General features: G+C 41.2%; 1 protein-coding gene across 1 annotated transcript; it reads right to left on the bottom strand.

Annotated features, from left to right (window-relative positions):
• Window positions 1-354: 354 nt before the first annotated feature.
• Window positions 355-18453, bottom strand: SERINC1 (serine incorporator 1). The gene is made up of 10 exons (XM_005443753.4): window positions 18291-18453; window positions 12384-12545; window positions 10782-10975; window positions 6996-7075; window positions 6667-6804; window positions 5381-5550; window positions 5164-5254; window positions 3898-4039; window positions 3559-3789; window positions 355-1983 (listed from the first exon to the last, which is right to left on the bottom strand). The coding sequence occupies exons 1-10, from the start codon at window positions 18327-18329 to the stop codon at window positions 1845-1847; spliced, it is 1386 nt and encodes a 461-aa protein (XP_005443810.1). The 5' UTR covers window positions 18330-18453; the 3' UTR covers window positions 355-1844.
• Window positions 18454-18871: the final 418 nt, after the last annotated feature.

The following is an 18871-nucleotide window of genomic DNA, read 5'->3' as shown; positions in this document are numbered from 1 at the left end:
GCTGCTGTGGTACAGCTGGTGTTGGGGTGTTCTACCCCCACTGAACAGACACCGGTGTGATCCAGTGCAGCAGCAGGTGGAAGCAGGAATGCAGCTACAAGAGCAAAGCACGTTTGTGTTTCCAGAGAGATCACTGCAAAGGGCACAGAGAGAAAAGAACCATTAGAAAACTTCACGCCAGGGGTTACACGTGATCTCCCAAAGAGGCAGGAGTTGTGTCTGCGGCCCAGTCAGCTGTTACGTCTCAGGTGACAAGCACTATAAAACATCCTAGGAGCAGGGCATGAGAATACAACACCAAACCACACGCTATCCATGTCTGGCAGCAGTATGAGACATCAAAAGTCACAGGAATTCTTCATCCAAATTTATTTATTAATAAGGTAACAACATATTCCAAATTATTACAAGCCTTTACTAATCCTTCCATTACAGTCTCAAGCTTGACTGACATGCCAGACTTCCGCAGTAAGTGTCAGTGTTTAGTTACTTAATTAAAATAAAAGCTTCGAGACCAATTAGCAACAGGAAGTAACAGTCTAAACACCACGATAACAGATCAGCATGACATCTGCTGAAGGCTTCAGGGTCACTCCCAGTCAGGCTGCTCTAGTCTCAAGTTGTAGCAAGTAAGAGAGAGAGATAAATAATGCAGCTTACCTACTTCAATTACAAAGCAGCAAGCACAAAAGCATGTAAGATTTCATAACTGCACATGAAGTATACAGTGGTTTAACCAAACCAATTAATGTCTTTCCTCATGCCTAGACTCAGACTTCCTAGGCCCAAATCCATCCCTGGCAATGGACAAGCAGCAAAATACCTAATACATTAGAAGATTTCAAAATTCAGAGCCCCAAATATATTAAGAAACACTTCTGTTGAAGCCTGTCAATGCAAGCCTCCTTTAGTTACTGTAATTTCAGCATCCCTCTTCCTCAACTTTAACCATAATACCTAAAAATTTCCTCTAAAGGGCTTACAGAGTTTTCATCACTCAGCTCCTCGCAAACTCGGTGATTGTAGCTTAGCCAAGAAGAAAGTGGTACACAAAACAGCGATAAATTACAGCACAACTATCCCATTTACACTACTTTAAAAAAAAAAAAAGAAAGCCATAGATGCACATTGTAAACAGGTGCCTTAAAAACATGCTTCTGAGCATCTGATACCAGGATGTTTTTCCCCAGGGTGTCTGACCTCCAGCCTGCAATGGGACACATCAGACCCAACGGCACCGCGGAAAGCATCTGTTCCTCTGCAGCTCCAGGTGCAAGTTACTCCATTTACCGTCTGCGCTAAAGGTACTGCTGCCCTCAGTACGGGAAAGTGTTGGGCTGTTTGTGCCAGGCTGCTGCAAGATGTCCAGGAAACTCCAGCACACAGGAGGATCTTGAGTCTAACAATGCTTACTCAAGACTCACTTTGGAATCAAGGCAACAGAGATCATCAAAGGCAGCCCCTCCTTTGCTCGCAAAGCCTGATCTAATACTGTTTTGTTACCCTAACTAGCACTTGCACTTTTTCCTACAACTATTTAATGCAATTGAGGGGAAAAAGACCCTACTTCAAAAAGACCTTACATCTAATGCTCCCGAAGCACTTGATCTAGGAGTAATCCTATGAAAACCATCACTATAGCAATTGTCACTGAGCTCAGCTAGAAAAAGTCATTTAGTGAAATGACAAAAGACATGATTCAAGGTAATCATGCAGAATAAAGCAGGGTATACTCCATGGATAGCACACACGCGCACGTATTTACAACTGCACTATTAATTGGAATACTGTTTGTTTCAAAGACACGGTCAAGCTAACACAGTCTCCCTAGAGAGCAGCACAGCTTAGTCAAAGTCACGGTTTGTAAGAACCAGCGGAGCAACCAGTGTCCACACGTACAGCACAATGCCAATCCAGCTGGAAGATATCTTCACCCAGACAGATGGCCACTTGCTGGTCATAGTCTCATAAGAAGAATCCGGACTGTGAAAGAAAGGGAAAAAAACATAACTTGCGATTTTTTCAGTATGACATACTTGTGTAGTAAGCCACTTTCCAACACTGTTTTCACAGCAGATCATTTTCACTTCAGCTCGACACCTCAAAGAACATCTCTGCCCTTCTTCTTCCAGGCAGTTCACACCAATCTGTACAAGAACACCATTTGTAAGCTAGTGTCACAGGAAAGTGGAAAGAAACAGCAGCCCAAAAAATATTTATTAAGAGAAGCTGTCAAGAAGCAGAAATAATTACAAGGAATCACTAAACAAATCTGTGGAAAGGCAGGAAGTAGACAGCATTTATAGATACAAATAATGCATTTTACCTTGCCAACAGACACCACCCTGAATAATTAATAATCTTGATACCATATTGACCCAGACAGGGCCACAAATCAAATCCACAGCAGGACTATCTGTTAAGAGCTACTTTTGAAGGAAGGACCTTTCTTATGGTGCTGTTTTGATACAAATTGTCCTTTAACAAATTATTAGAGACCATAATTTATATTTTTAAATTCTGAAGAACACCTGCTCAAGCTGCTAACCTAGTAACAATTCACACAGAGGAGGTTTATTTTATTGTGAGGATTTTTTCAGTGAGCAGACGACATAATCCCCTTCCACCAGACTCCATCACAGAATGACTGAGGTTGGAAGGGCCCTCTGAAGGTCATCTGGTCCAACCTCCCTGCTCAAGCAGGGACACCTACGGCCAGCTAACCAGGACTGTGCCCAGACAGCTTTTGAGCACCTCCAAGGATGAAGACTCCACAACCTCTCTGGCAACCTGTGTCAGGGCTCAGGAGTCACCCTTAGAATGACAATGTATTTTCTGATGTTCAGAGGAAATCTCTGTGCTTCAGCGTGTGCCCACCGCCTCTGGGCCTGTCACTGGGCACCACTGCAAAGAGCCTGGCTCTGTGCTCTCTGCACCCTCCCTTCAGGTATTTACATACATTGGTAAGATCCTCCCATAAGCCTTCTCTTCTCCAGGCTGAGCAGTCACAGCTCTGTGCCTCTCCTCATATAACAGATGTTCCAGTCCCTTCACCATCTTTACGGCCCTTTGCTGGACTCTCTCCGATATGTCCATGCCCCTCTCATACTGGGGACCCAGAACTGGACCCAACACTCCAGGTGTGGTGTCACCAGAACCAAGTAGATGGGAAGAATCACCTCTCCCTTGACTTGCTGATGTAACGTGTCCTATCTCTCCTTTTTCTGGCTCTCTGTATCAGACATAGGCCTGGTGTTTACTATTTTACTCACTACAGAATTTAAGCCTCTATCCTATTCACTTCAGCAAGACACATTTCAGCAGTCCAGTGAATCATGAGAATTATCCTAGAAAACATGAAAGGCACTTGTGAACAAGGCTTGCTACTCCAATTTTCAAATACAATTAATTTAGTATAGATCAAACAGTATACTTCTCTTGAGAAGTCCCAATTAAGACCTACGTTCCTCACAGCACACAAGTTATACTACCTTGTCCAGCAAAAGACTGCACCTTGTATGCCCATTATTAGCACAATATATTATCAAACATAAATACCTGTACCAGTTGGTAAGCGTCATCATGATATACAGTGATGCCAGGAAAAGCATGAAATGAAAGAAGGAGTAACTGTAAGTAACTCCATCCCTCTCGTTATCTATGGCTCGGTGAACATCATCTCCATCATCAAGGGAGCCATCACTCCTGGGCATTCCATCCTCTATCAGTGTGGATTCATCACTGGTCAACATCAGCTTGTTAACTTGGCTGTTGTTGGATGTTCGGATGCTGTATTTGACAGGAAAGGACACAGTACAGTTACCCAAATAAATACAGTTTAGTATCTGACAATGAGAAGTAATACAAATTAATAGGAATTTTTTAAAGGAATCTTACCTAGAATAGAGAACACAGAGCAAAAACAAAACCAGTCCTACAATTCCTTGTGCATCCCACCACTGAACTACCTGACCTTGGGTTGGAATGGTGGTGCTGTTGTAACCAATGATGCTCAGCAAACTCGGGTTACAGTGCCTATCTGGGGGGGGAAATACATTAGAACTTACAAAAAGCAAGAACAAAACAGATACCGAATACTACATTTCCACACTGAATGCATGGTAATAGAAAGGAACTTGGTGACCGTGACAGTCTTGAAGTACAAATGCTTTGAGTCTAGTTTTAGCCTACTGAGTCTCTCTAAAGCAGGCAAATGACAGTATGTGGCATAAAAATTTGTCTCTTGAGCAGACAGAAGGATTTAAAACTTATATAAGATATGCATCAACTGCTTTACTGTTCCATCTAATGGAATTAGATGCAATAAAATAAAAATGCTCTGCATATTAAGCTTCAGAAATTTTACCACTAGAAAACAAGTTTGACAAACACATACTTTATAGATGGGGTACCACAGTCATCTCAAGAGTTGGAAAAGAATGCTACAAAGTCAGTTTCATATTATCAACAGTTCCCAACCCACAGCATCCACAGATAGCACAGATGGAACAGTTGAAAGCAGCAGACAATCTTACCTCCTCATAATTACTGCAGGAATTACACATGACTCATACATATGCTGTTACACAGCAGCATCAAAGATTGTCCATGATTAAGATAAAAGGGACAGAGACCCAAATTAAAGACACCAAAATCATATTTAGCAGTTTATTTTAATCACCAGAATTTCTGGATTGATTCTGCCCCCCTCCCCAGATGCTCAGCTGTTTTCAGACACAAGAAACATTGAAGACATTTCTTGATACATTTTTTAAAATCCTCAGTTTGGAAAAACATAATCAGTAAATCTCAGTCACCAGGTAAGAAACCTGATAGGGAGATGAACCTTACAGACAGCTTGGAAAAGTTCCAGTAATCTGCAAAATCTAAGATTTAGAATACTGCAATCCTGCCAATAATAGGTAGAAATTCTTCCATATGATAAACAAAAGCAAGTGAAAAACATGTTATCTTTGCAAGAACTATTTCTTCAGTATTATTACAGAAATTTGGGGTCAGGGGAAAGTACAGAAACTAATGAATCCTGCCTATAACTTGCATGCATTGTAGTACCTTGCTCTAACACGGCCTTGCAAAAAGGTGAAGGCACAATTTACTGCTGAACTGGTTACCCAAAAAGCCATATACTGCTGCTACACTTACCTGGTTCATTGGTCATAGCTGACCAAGTCAAATACATCGTATAAATTGTGATCACAGAAGACTGCAGCAAACCAGATCTTGGCTGAGATTCCTATACAAAGTAGCCATGAAACAGCAAAGTTAGGCAATTAAGTCTCCAGCACAATTATATTACAGGTTTCTGCGACTTGGTAACACAAAAAAAAATCCCTAAAAGGTAAAAAAATTAAAACTGTACCTGAATCTTCGGCAGAATTGACATTACAGAAGCACCAATACACAGCAGCATATTAACACTGATGAACGTCTTGTTTTCAGAACAACCTTCTGGATGAGTGTAATAAACGTAGAACAAGACAATAGCTACTAGGGACAGCAGATAATTGACAGCTGTAGCTGACAGCAAAGCTGTGAAGAGAGACAAAAACCAGAGTTAAACTGGTTAATAATGGAGTTATTAAAATAGAAATAATATTGCATAGTTATCAGGTTTTGTATACAGTATACAATGATGATTAGAGAGCAGCTCTGGGTACTGAAATCTAAAGGAAGTATGTTCTTCTCTATAGTCTGAGGTGTTAAAAAAAGAACACAATAAACAGGAACTCTGAAGCCATACCTGATTCTCCAGTGCTCTAACAGAAACAAAGGGCAGCAAGTATGAAGGAATACAGCTGTACTACATACACTTTGGCTAAAAGCTTAAACAAGAAACTAAAGAACTACTTCTCCAATAAAAGTGAAAAAACAATCTTATTTCCAAATTCCAACTTATTAAAAACATTGAAGAGTGAAGTGGCCATTACGCAGTGACAGGCTGCACTGTCTTTTGAAACACCTAAATTATCACATCTGAAATGCTTTATTAAAATTAACATACCGTTTCTCCAGTGAGATTACTTGTACTCTCCCTCACTATCTTGGCCTTTCACTCAGTATATACCAGGGGTCCTCAACTCAAATTACGGCCCACGGGCCGGATCCAGCCGGCCCCCCAGGGTCCTCAATCCGGCCTCCGGTATTTACAGCACACACACACCCTGCCCCCCCTTCATCCGTGCACTGGCCCCCTGTTTAAAAAGTTTGAGGGCCCCTGGTATATACCTTTCATGAACGACTGACCAGCAGACAGAAAGAAAAAACAATTATTTGAGATGCTTATGCTCATTGTGAAGCATTATAAGGCTGGTTCAGTTTTAATCAGCAAGAAGTGTAACAAAACCTGCAGCTAAAAAAGAAAGCAAAAACAAAACCCTACAATTGCCACTCCTCTGCTACCACAAACTGATGCCCTGCTCCCAGGGGTCAGATCTTACTACTCAGAGGCTGCTGCCCCTCTCCCTACCCACCCTTACCGGACATCAAAAGGACAGCAAGACAACAGAGCTGAACTACACCACCTGAGAAAATGATACTTAAGCATGAAGCAGCCTTTCTGCACTCTGGTAAAATGCACTACTCAGTGAATTACTTAAAAGTAATGCACAACGAAAATTGAAACTTTACTGTAGTACAGTCCTTTACCTGCATACCAGCATCTTGAGTTTCCTTCCTCCATTTTTTCAACCCAAGACTCATTCCAGGAGTGGGCAAAGTCAATAAGCAAGACCAGCTGTATAAGAATAAAGCAGAATGCTCCAGCCATACCTACGTAAAACCACACTAAAAGAGAAAGAAAAAATCAGCTAAAAAACATAGATAAATTACCACCCTGTCTTAATGTTCCTGAACACAGAAAAGTGCTATAGCGACACAGCTACAATTAAAACTATAAAACATCAGGATGCACTTAGTTTTGTTTTAAAACCAGTTATGAGTGCACCATTATACAGTGGAAGAAAATACTCCCTTACCTGTTGTAAATGGTCCCTCTGGTATGAAGAAAGCTCCAACACTAATTGCAAGTGCTGTTGCAAATTTAAAGAACCAGAATCTAAAGGTGCGGTGAAGAGGAGGAAAAAGTAAAAGAAAAAAAGTCAGGCAACTGCTGAAGTCTGATCCAATTCACAAAAACTTTAAAGTACACTAAGTTAACATCTTTTAAAGCTGTTTTTCATTCACTCATTCTTAACTCGCTTCTTTAGAAATAAGATAAAAATCTCATTTTATCTGCCCAAGAGTTTTCTCCAGAAAATTATGCTTAAAATATGCTAGACTGACACAGTTTGACACATTTCCCAGAGATATCTCACTCACTTATTAAAATTGAAGCCAGGGTAGAATATAATTGTGAGTTGTGGGGTTTTTTAACAAAGGTTTTAAACTAGAGCAGTGAGATTATGGAACTGCCTGCATATCAGAAAAATGTGTTTAAAAAAACCCTACCTGATTTTAATACCAAAACCAAAAAGGGAGAAGATCTGGTTGGTGCCTACAATGACAGAAAACATTATGCTGGAGTTCTCTATCAGTCTTGATTTGTTTTCTACAAGAAAGAGAGGTACAAAAGTCTGGATTCTTCCCACTTAACTTCAGACTCTTTAGGCCTACATCTGAAAAGGGTTTATCACAACAAAAGCAAAGGATTTATCCTTCACAGAAAGGACACAGTCAAATTCTAAGGCCCTATAAGACCTATTCCAGTACAGTAGCATTGGATTATTTTTTCCCCCAGTAAAAGATATTATCCTGGTTTCAGCTGGGTTAATTTTCTTCTTAGTAGCTGGTACAGTGCTGTCCCTTGGATTTGGTGTGAGAATAATGTTGATAACACACTGATGTTTTTAGTTGTTGCTAGGTAATGTTTATACTAAGTCAAGGACTCTTCAGTTTTTTGGGCCCTCCAGTGAGAAGGCTGGAGGGGCACAAGAAACTGGGGAGGGGACACAGCCAGGACAGCTGACCTGAACTAGCCAAAGGGGTATTCCATACCACAAAAGATCCTGCTCAGTATATAAACTGGGGGCAGCTGGCCAGGGCCTGTCAGTCTCTGCTTGGGGACTTGCTGGGCATTGGTCAGCAGGTGGTGAGCAACTACATCATCACTTGTTTTCTTTTCTCCCTTCCCTTTGGATTTTGTTCCTCTCCCCTTCTCCTCCTTTTCATTATTATTGTTACTGTTGTTGTTTTATTTCAATTATTAAGTTGTTCTTAACCCTTGAGTTTTACATTCCTTCCTGATTCTCCTCCCCATTCCTCCGGGGGGGGGGGGGGGGGGGCACTGAGCAAGCAGCTGCATGGTGCTTAGTTACCAGCTGGAGTTAAACCACAACAGATACGCACCCATGCACAAAACAGCTCAGATGTTTCCTAGAAAGCAGACCAGAAAGTATCTTCCACCACAGATTCACCAAACCCACCCCAAACACAGACTGTTTACAGATATACCCTGCATAGGGAACTCCAAATCAAGTAGTTATGCCAACAAACCTATAAGGAGGTGAAGATCATTTTTTCTGAGCAGTGCGACAGGCAGCTCCAACATAGGCACCATCTACTACTACATGTACTTCAAAACTGTATATAGCACAAAGACATGTACCACATTCCCACAACATCAAACACTTGGATGGTTTTCAAGTTTTCTATGCCTTCCCATTCTTTCCTGCACTTCGAACAAATTTAATCTCCTTCTGGCTATTACAATTAGGTGATGGTGATCAGAGGAATAAATTCCAATTGCGTGGAGAGGTACTACGCAAGATGACTGAAATGCAGAATATGGGAAAAACGGACAAGTTCACTGGGATACAGAGAAGTGACTAAAGTAAGTTTGAAAGTTGAATTACCTTATACAACGTTTACTGTTTAATACATACCCCACTAAAACTAGTTTTTGAATTCACATGTGGAAAATCTTTTTAAAAAAATCAATGTAATTCTCAATTATAGAAATAAGAACAGGTTCAAGCCTGTATAAGTTTCATCTAATTCCAGACTTTTTTAGGAGATCTTAACACTACCCAGATACTGTGCATGACTGCTGAAAACCATACTCATCTGAAGTAACACCTACAGCTGCTATGCATGCCGTGCAAGCCAGCAACAATCCTGTGAATACATTGTAACCAAGTTGTTCTATTATTATTAACCTGAGGCAAGAAACCACTTTGACTTCTGTTACGAAAGCAAAGAAGGTGAACACTGGCACTGGACCATACCGCCGGGTTTAACTTGCATGCAAGTATGAAAAAGTTAGTACAGATACATGGAAAACTCTTAACATTCTGACTATTTCAAATCACTGACAAAGATTATATTGCAAAGTACTAGTAAATATAGACAATTTTAAAAATCAAAAGCCATTGTTTTCATAAAGCTATCTGTAATACATACTACTGAAGCAACTAGCTATTATGGAAGTGTTGGAATTACTAAATATTTTACCAGTAACAGTTAACAAGTATCATTTTTCCTTTCCTAGTGCTGACACTAGATTGCCTAAGAAAAGTAAACTGCTATGCGTTGCATAAATAGCACCAAAATCTGGACTGGAGAGCACAACTTCAGGTTATCAAGAAGATCCCCAAACACTGAAGAAGTGGTTTTAAGTAAAAAGATTCCATATCATGTGAAAGATACATTTTATTGTTTGGTTTGTTTTTTTTAAAAAAAAAAAAAGTGTTGATACAGAATGTGCCTGAACCATTTTCTTCTTGCTTGTAAGAAGTATGCTCCCCTGTACAAAGCAGGGCAGAAGGAAAGGCTGAACTAAGTTACTGCTGCTAACACATCTTAATTTGAAGTTTTTTCTCATTTTATGCTAGAAATGTTTCATCTTACAACACTGAATATAAAATAAAATTACTTCTTCATTTTTATGGCTTAGCTGTTCGTAGCTTCCATTAAATATACTCATCCTGAAAAAGCAGTAGTCTAAAGCAATCACTATGACCACCAAGACTACGCACCATAAATGGTTTTAAGCTTTTTAGTGCCATGCCCTATCACAAATATTTACATCCCCCTGGTTCAAGAAGCTACGTTACACATAGGCTGAGCCTGGATGAAAACTACCACTTGTGTCAAGACACAAGCTGAAATTTCACTGTTATTTTCCATCTGATAATCCTAACTATAATGAAATACAGAAGAAAAAATTTTGGGTACTGGGAAGCTCAGGAACTAAATACATAACTCACTCTTCTTTATGCAGAGGGGAGACCAAAGAAAAGACAGCAGAGTGGGAAGAAATATGTTTTTTATATAGATGTATCTATTATAGTCTTTAAAATAAAACTGTTCAGAAAAGAGCAAGTAGTCCTTACAAACATCAAAGTTAAGAGGAATGTAATTCCTAGAGGACAGGTGAGGTTTGTTAATCTTTCTATTTGTTGAAAAAAATCTCAGTGGAATGAAACTTAGGACCATTATTCATCTCTGAATTTTGTCATTTCGGGCAAAAGCAGAATCTCTAATCTTGGAAAACCTCTGGACATATTATCTATTGTCACAATTCAGGCTCTGAGAAATGACAGCCATGTATATCTTTTCCTCTTAAAAAAATTAATCTGCCATGTCTAAGAACTCTAATAACTTTGAACGCCCTCTGCTGCAACTACACTCCTCTAGCTACTATGAAATTTGTCATTTGTGGAATCATCAATTTGACCAGCATGCTCAGCCACAAGCTTTATTTTACGGTAGCTGTATCTCATACGCACCCACTGCTCATCTCAGTTCTCATTTCCGTATCTTACCCGTTGTGCACTGCTGCTCTTGGGTCATTGCTGCTCTTCACTTTGATCATCAACAAGGAGAACAGAAGGAAGAACATGGCCATACCAAAGCACACACGGTACACAGCTTTATAACCAACTAGTACATCGCAATTCACGTGGCCGCGCACACCAGGAATAGTTGTTCCCATCCCTCCATCACAAAACCCAGGAATCTGTGATAAATACAAGATACTTCAGGAATCTATAGAAGGCCTCCTGTGAGTAAATACATCTTAGCAATTTATTAATATGCAATTCATTACTATTGTAAAACTATGCGACTATAAACATTGCTAGAAAATATGATACTGAATGGCTGTATTGTTAGTTACAGTCCAACTAGAATATTAAACACATTCAAGGAAAATAATCTGGCATAGGCAAACTGGGGGGGGAGGGGGCACTCAGGGAATCTATATCTATCTTAATAACAGTGGGGTGGGGTTTTTATTATTAAAAATTTTGGAACTTCTCCAAGAAATGCAGTTTTCACTTGTAGATCTGAATCAGGAGATAAAGAAAAGCTCTGGTATTTGGTAAATATGACTTGACAGGTACTGTCAGGTTCATGACATAGAAGGCAGCCTGCTTACATCTCTTTAAAACAGAAACAGCCTCTCCCAAAAAGTACATCACCATCAATTAGAAGTATTTGTAACTTCCAAATGAAACAGCTAAGATTACCCTTTGCATTCACTACCAGAACATGAGCAGTATCTTTCTGAAATCAAATCATACTCCAGAAGGCTGCAATTTTCTTTCCTAGGTGACTAACATGCTCTCACTGAAGCTCTCATCTGGTTACTATATCACACAGAAATAAAAATTTACAGATCAATCATTTGGGGGTAAGAAATTCAAAAGCATGCCTAACAGAAGTTATTACCTGCTAGACAAAAAATTAAAGATAACAAAATGAAGACTAACAGAAAAAAAAGCATGTGCAAGCCAACTTCAGTGAACCCACAAGCTCACTCATAACTCAAATAATCACTCTGTAATTTATACTGTACATTATGTAAAACAGTAACTCCTGCACTACCATATCTTCATATAACTAATAAACTGTAAAATCCTACAAGCACTTCCCAATTTCCTTCGGGAAAAATATGCTAGTATCATTAGTGAAAAATATTTTTGTTACACATTTGCAGACCTTAAAATAGAATTTTAATTAGTAAAGCACAATGACATTAGAAGAAATCTTAGATTGTGGCTAATTTTTTCTTTTATTAACAGCATTCAAAGTCAGTCAAGTACCACAAATAAAAGCATCTCAATAATATATAAAACTCCACATACATAAATTACATTTTCTTTTTGATACAAGATTTTCTTTTTTCTGCTCTGAGCTACTAAACAAGAGATGAAACTTTATTCTCGATAGTGTTTTTCACCTATGCATTGACTGTCCCACAAGTTCTTTGTTTATTTCACCTACAATCAAATTAACAGTGACTGTGAAGCACAGGTAGCAGCCTAATTACCTATTTCCAAATAAAACCCATGCTTTCAAGATGCCATTTACCATTATCTGTAACAGTCATTCTACCAAACATGTTAGCAAAGAAGTAACCTGACCTTCTTCAGCTGCTCTTCCATGCCTGGTATTAACATCACACAGGCAACACTCACGCCAAGAAGTAAAAAGAATGCATAAATCAGCCGTGTTATGGTGGAGTTGTTTCCACTGGGGCAGCATCGGCAGAGCAGGCACGGGGCACTTCCACATAAGCATGGTATCTGACAGAGACAGAACATAAAACAACAACTTTAAAGAGTTTTGCATTGCTAGATTTCAATATTTAATTAGGCTGCACAGATCATCAGAAATTATGATGGGAAATGACTCATCTCACGCATTCCATCACTAGCGTAGGCTAAGTCACTGCAACACATTACAGAGCACCCTAACAATCCTGGCAGCGCTTCATAATGCACCGCTGTCCAGTGAAATTAGTGCTGTGTCAAAAGTAATCATATATCCATTCAAAGAAGATAAACGCTGAATTCAGACTTTATTCTCTTGAATTTTATTTCATTTCAGCTACATGAGATGCAAGGGCTGCTTTTTGTTAACAACTACATCCTCCCACAGCTGCAGAGACTAAATAAATACACTGCAGAAAAAAAGATCTGAGCAGACCTGCCATCTATGTACACTTTCAGCATCTGGCAGAGTTGGCCCACAATCCTCACTGGGGCCATTGACATTGCTGAAGCACAAACAAAAGGCGAAATAGCCTAAATCTTAGGTTGCGAATTATTGTGTATTTAGCAGCTACTCACATATCACATAATTCTGTTAGCTGGTAAAATTAACTAATGCAACGTAGAAGTTAGGAACCACAAGAACATATTGAACACATAGTACACGCATTATTGTTGCTATCAAACACCAACAGCAAGAGCGGACAGGAAAGCTGTGCAGTTGTAATATTACAAGGGAAAAAAACAGGACAAAAATTACCGATCTTTAATTCCTAAAGACAAAACTGTGGAAAGAAGGAAAGGGAGCAAATAGTGCTATTTCACCAAGGCTGGGGGAGCAGGAAACGTACCTCACCCCTTTGCAATTTTCTGCTGCTTGCTGAGCAACAATTCAGGAATCGGAAGAAGGGCAAGGTTCCACAAGTAAGTAGAAGCCAAAAGAGGAAAAGTACAATCAAAACGTTTTAGGGGTTTTGTTTTGGTTTTTTTTCTTAATTTACAATTAAATTATTTTGCCTAGAAGACATGAGAAATCCCGGTGAGCAATTAACAGCTGAGTTTTGGAGGCCATGCATTTTTCAGCTACGGTTTGTAGCTACCAAGTGAGTGCTGCCCTATCTGAGCTACATGCAACCTCTGACAAAGAAAATGAATGGTGGGTAAAACCCAGCTTCTCCCCCAGCACATATGCAGGGACACCTCCGCCAAGTGACAAAAGCCACAGGTATTCAGTACCACAAGAAAAACACCAAACCAGTCACATAAGAACATGACTAATTATACGGCCATGACCAGTGCATGTCAATCATCCAGTATGACTGGCATGTGTCAGAAAGTTCTTAGAAGTTTAGTGGTATGACAAACAAAAATGCCAGCAGTCTGCTGCTAACAAAGGCCCCTGGGCTTGCAGGGAAAAGCAGACATTGCCACAACACTGCCAGCAGCTTCCTGAGAAGCCCTCAGGAAAAGGCTCAGATTTTCAGTTCTTACAGGTTCAACCAGACGCACACACTGGACTCCCAAATTTGGTCTTTTAAATAATTTCCTTGTTTTAGTTTTGTACTTGTGTTCCTTTCCGAAGATGGAGGCATCAAGAATTTTCACTCCACTATGCTACAGAATCATCTTTACATTAGCAAACTTCACTATTAAATTTGTCTTGCTAGAGAAGTGAAATTAAGTAGACCCTCATTACAACTATTTCAGTATGTAAAAGGTATTATATTGCCCTTTTTTACCTCCTCTTCCACTCAGTATCATTATAGCACAGAGTATGGAAGTGTTGATTCCTGAAGAGGTTTCATCTCAATGTAATAAAACCATTTTTTACAGTGAGAACAATCAGTCACTGCAACAACCTCCCCAAGGATAAGAGTCCTCATTCACTGGAAGTTTTCAGATTTGATTGGGCAGGGTGCTAGATCATGTCATCTAGGTCCCTTTTCCATGAAAACTTGACCCAGACAATCCTTCCCGGCTGTTCTATGACTGCAAACAACTATATTAGGGGTATCTACTTACTGCTTAGTAAGCATGTAATGTATGACAAAAATTGGCTCAGGGTGCATCAGGATTTTATAGTACTAATGTATTACACTTATTTCCTCTACACACACAAATAACCTTTCTATTAAAGAATATTTCTATTCTCTTTCAAAAAATTAGTTTCTTGAACTAATTCTGTCTGGATTAGTATTTTTAAAGATACTGTTGAATAAAAGGTTGAGTTTGGCAGAGGAGAATATAAGCCTAGGCTCGTCTGCTGCAGAAAATTTGGTGCAAGGTCCATCTGGTGTAGAAGTCACTTCTCTGGTGAATCCCAGCGTTGTTTGTTAAATACCTAAATAATTCAAGCAGTTTCCTCCTGACTGCATCAAGGGGAACAGAGGAACACATGTTTCTACAGGCGGCCTGCAGTGGCTGAAAGGTGGCTGAAAGATGGCTGTCTCCACCTCAAACAAGGCAATATACCTCATTTAAGTGTCCAAGCTTCAAGAACAACTTTTAAAACATCTTGCCCCCAAACCAGCTCATCATGCTGTGACAACCCCAAAAAGCTGCAATCATGTACATCTCTGAACAAGAGATACCTATAAATAGTATCAATTATCAGTAGAAGTCAACCACTTCTACAAGGAATCACATTGCAGTCCGAGCCCCTCTTTCTTTTGGCAAGACAGAATAAAATATATACCATTCCAACAAAATAATATTATACTATTGGCAAAAACACTTCTGACAAGTGTCTTCAAAAAGAACAGAAAACAAAGAACATTCCGGTCGTGAAACTGAGTTTAGTAGCAGAGGGAAAAGGACAGTTTGTGCCACTTCCCAAATTCAGAGCATGCCTCCTACAAAAAAAAAAACCCATACTACAGTACAAACAGACACATACCACCACACAAATCAAAGCTTAACTCCCCAGGTGAAACTCAGCTTAGTCATAGATGCAGAGAGCATTAGTTCTGAGCTTATTTTTGTAAGGATGCTTGGACAACAGTTACTAAGTTACAACTGCATTAATCTATTGACATCTAGGAAATTTTGTACCTACCAACCAAGTCACATCCCTGTACATTTTTGAGAAAAATAAGCAGCTCGGTGTTCTCTGAGGCAAAATAAGAAAAGATGGCCCACACACATCCGTGTGCAGCCAGTTGGGAGCAGGCAATTTAATTCATGCCTGCTAAACTAGTCACTTCATTCTCTAGGGCAGTGGAAATTGCAGGAGGAACACAAGATGAATATTGCAGGACAAAGGAGAGAGAAAACCCTACAAACCCACTGAAAAGTCAAGTGTTACTGACCATGATGCACACAGAACAGGTTTTTCACATCAAATGTGATTTTCTTAATGGGGCAAAGATGATTATATACTGAATTAAGTATCTGCAAAAACACCAAGCCCCCCACCGGGCCTACTCAGGTTTTAGCTACATCATCCCTACTCATATGCTTAAAGGAATAGATTCAATCAATTTTTGCCTTGATAGAGACTATTAAAGTGAGCAAAACAGCAGCTGAGCTGCTTCAGAGAACAGAGCAACAGAGGCAAGATGCAGCAGAGTGAAAACGGCACTGCCTGACCAATCGAGGTCATCAGAATTAGAAGACTTTTGGTGAGATGACAGTGCCTTTAATAAGGCTTTCCCACCATCCGACAGGCTCATCTTTGCCCTTAAAAACACTAAACTGAAACACTGCCTGATCAGCACATAGTAGGGCAGAGTTATAACCAGCAGTAACACCACAGAAAAAAATCCAGAAGAAATAGAAGTATGAGGCCAGATGTTGAGGTCAGTTACCCAGAGCAGCTCTGCATGGCACAACACACAGCCCTGCAGACAAGCTACACAGCTGAAGCAATGCCCACAGCAATGTCTTCCCAGACAAAAGAGTAGTTTTCCCAGCTGTGACAAAGCCTGCACTAGCACAAATTCCACTACATCTGGTTCCCCTGCTGCCTCACACTCACAGCTTTTTTCTTCCAGAGCCACAAATGGCATTTATAGTGACATATCCTTTCAGACCAGTACAGACAGATTTCACCTATAAGAACTATCATAAAGGCTTTAAATGCTGCTTATCTGTGGGTTTAGATTTGGAAAGAAAATCAACACTTTAAAGCCATAAGTATAAAAAAACCAGACACACACACAAAAAAGCCACTCCAATTTGTTTGGGTACTTTAAAGGAAGGGATGGGGGTACTCACAGGAAATCCAACTTAATCTAAGATTACATGCTCGTATAAATAATTTTATCTGGAAGAAGACCATTGGCTGAATTTCTCTGTACAGAAACAAACACTCAAGAGCAAGTATACAGGAATTACTGAGGCACTACAAACACCAGCCAGTTATCCAAAAAGGCTATTTATGTACTTGAAAATACAGTATATATTAACTCAATTATTTGAATTAAAACCTATAGTTATACTGTCACTATTTGACAATAATTAAAAATGTTAACTATACTCAACTAGTAATTAAAGTCTAACTGGTTAATCCATCAAATAGTGTTTAAAATGCAAATTAAAGCAAAATGGAACACTGGCAGTACTTCATTAACAAGATATTATCAGTGTCCTAGTCACTTATTTACATGCATATCAATCTGGGAGCTTAGCTCATACAAATTTACAAATTCTAAGATAATTTTATAGAATTTGTACAGGAGATGAAAGAACTAAATATCATATTTGTAATTAAATATCACTCTGCACTAGGGGAACCAAAGTCCATGTATTTTGATAACACAAAAAATAGGATCTTGAATCAATGTAATTTTTTGTTAGACCACCAAGTTATGTGTATTAACTGTTTAAATATATGTCATCTCATTTAATCCAAGTATGGCAGTGTTTTTCGTGTAAAAATCTCAGGTTTTCACAATGCCACTAGCATTTTAAGATAAATGTCTAAAGATTCACAATCCACCTGATCATGTCTACTTGCATAGGGACTAGACTTGGTAAGACAGCAATGCCTCAACTGAAAAAGGATGCAGGATCTCTACCAACTTCTCCGCTTTTCTGCATTTGCATAGTGTTAACAGTTTTAGAGCCATCTCAAACTACTGTTTCCCACTAACAAAAGTCACCTGACAACGCTCAGCGTGGTGGTGACACATCACCAGACTGCCGTGCAGCGAGAAATGATGGTTTGATAAGACAAAGATGCTATAAAGGGTGGAGCTGCTCAAGACAAAGGCGTAAGAAAAGAGGAATTAAATACAAACGTTAGTATCAGGGAAACACGCGGGTTTTCTTTTTCCTGCAATAAACGCGAAACTTCAGAATTTAGCTAGATTCTGACCCCTTTTACAGATTTGGGGAGGGGGGAATTTCAGTGGACACTGTAACTCCCACACAGTAACGCGGATTAAGCGGCAACCAGCAGAGCGACAGACCGGCCTGCCTGAATGAGTACGAAGCTCCCCAGTGAAACCGCTCCGGAGGACCCCTGGAGACCCCGGGATAAGATCCAGAGGGCAGACCGACCACCGCGGCGGCCGGCCCAGGGCCTGCCTCCAGCCTGCCGAGGAGGGAGCCCGGCCCTAGAGAAACAGCAGTAGCAGCGGCCCGCGGCGGAGAAAGCCCAGCTGGGACCGGGGAGGGGGCCTGCAGCCTTCCCACCCTTGAGGAGGCGGGAGGGCACCGCCGCAGACGCCAACGCCCCCACCCCTGGCACACAAAGGCCCAGGGAGGCGACGGGCGAGGCCCAGGCTCGGGGCCTCCAACGGGCAAGGAACCACCGCGCCGCCCGCCCCGCCTTACCCAGCTCGCCATGGAGCAGAGGCCCAGGACGCCGCCCATGGTCCGCGGCGGGCTCGGGCTCCGGCTGCTCAAAGATGGACGCGCGGCGGCCGCAGGCTCCCGGCGGGCTTGTTTACTGCTCCCCGCGGCGCTTCCGGCTGCTCTGACGGCAGCGCCTGCGTCACTTCCGGCGGGAGGCAGGCACGCGGCGGCGGAGGGGGCGGGGGCGGCTCCGCGGAGCGCCTGCGGCTAGCGCTGTGCGCTGGGGCGGGCCCGGGCAGGGGGCGTCCTGCCGGCGCTTGTGGCTGGGGAAGGGGCTTCTCTGCCCGGAGCGCCCAGCTGCGGCAAGCTGGGGCCCGCCTGCCGCCGCGGCAGGTGGCAGCAGGCCGAAGCCGGCGGCCGCCTTGCTGGTCGCAGCCCCCGCGGCCTGCGGCTTTCTCGGGGTGGCTGCCACTGCCTCCGGCGCCATCGCGCCTTGGTCACCTCCCCTGATGCGTTAAAAGAGTATGAGGTTGGCCAGGGCTGCTTCAGGGCCTTCCGACACATACCTAAACCGGGGTGTGCCTGAAAGCCGGGAATACCTTGCCCGGAGCGATAGGCGA

Source organism: Falco cherrug, chromosome 6 (genome assembly GCF_023634085.1).
Source record: "Falco cherrug isolate bFalChe1 chromosome 6, bFalChe1.pri, whole genome shotgun sequence".
Taxonomy (NCBI): domain Eukaryota; kingdom Metazoa; phylum Chordata; class Aves; order Falconiformes; family Falconidae; genus Falco; species Falco cherrug.
Note: the sequence above shows the minus strand (reverse complement) of the source record. Positions and strands in the feature narration are given on the sequence as shown.

Coding starts and splice junctions, on each gene's coding strand:
- SERINC1 (XM_005443753.4), bottom strand. CDS start 18,329: ATGGGCGGCGTCCTGGGCCTCTGCTCCATGGCGAGCTGG. Junction 5,255..5,380: donor CAATTCTGCCGAAGATTCAG/GTACAGTTTTAA, acceptor TACTTTGTATAG/GAATCTCAGCCAAGATCTGG. Junction 1,984..3,558: donor ACGCTTACCAACTGGTACAG/GTATTTATGTTT, acceptor TTTCTTTCACAG/TCCGGATTCTTCTTATGAGA.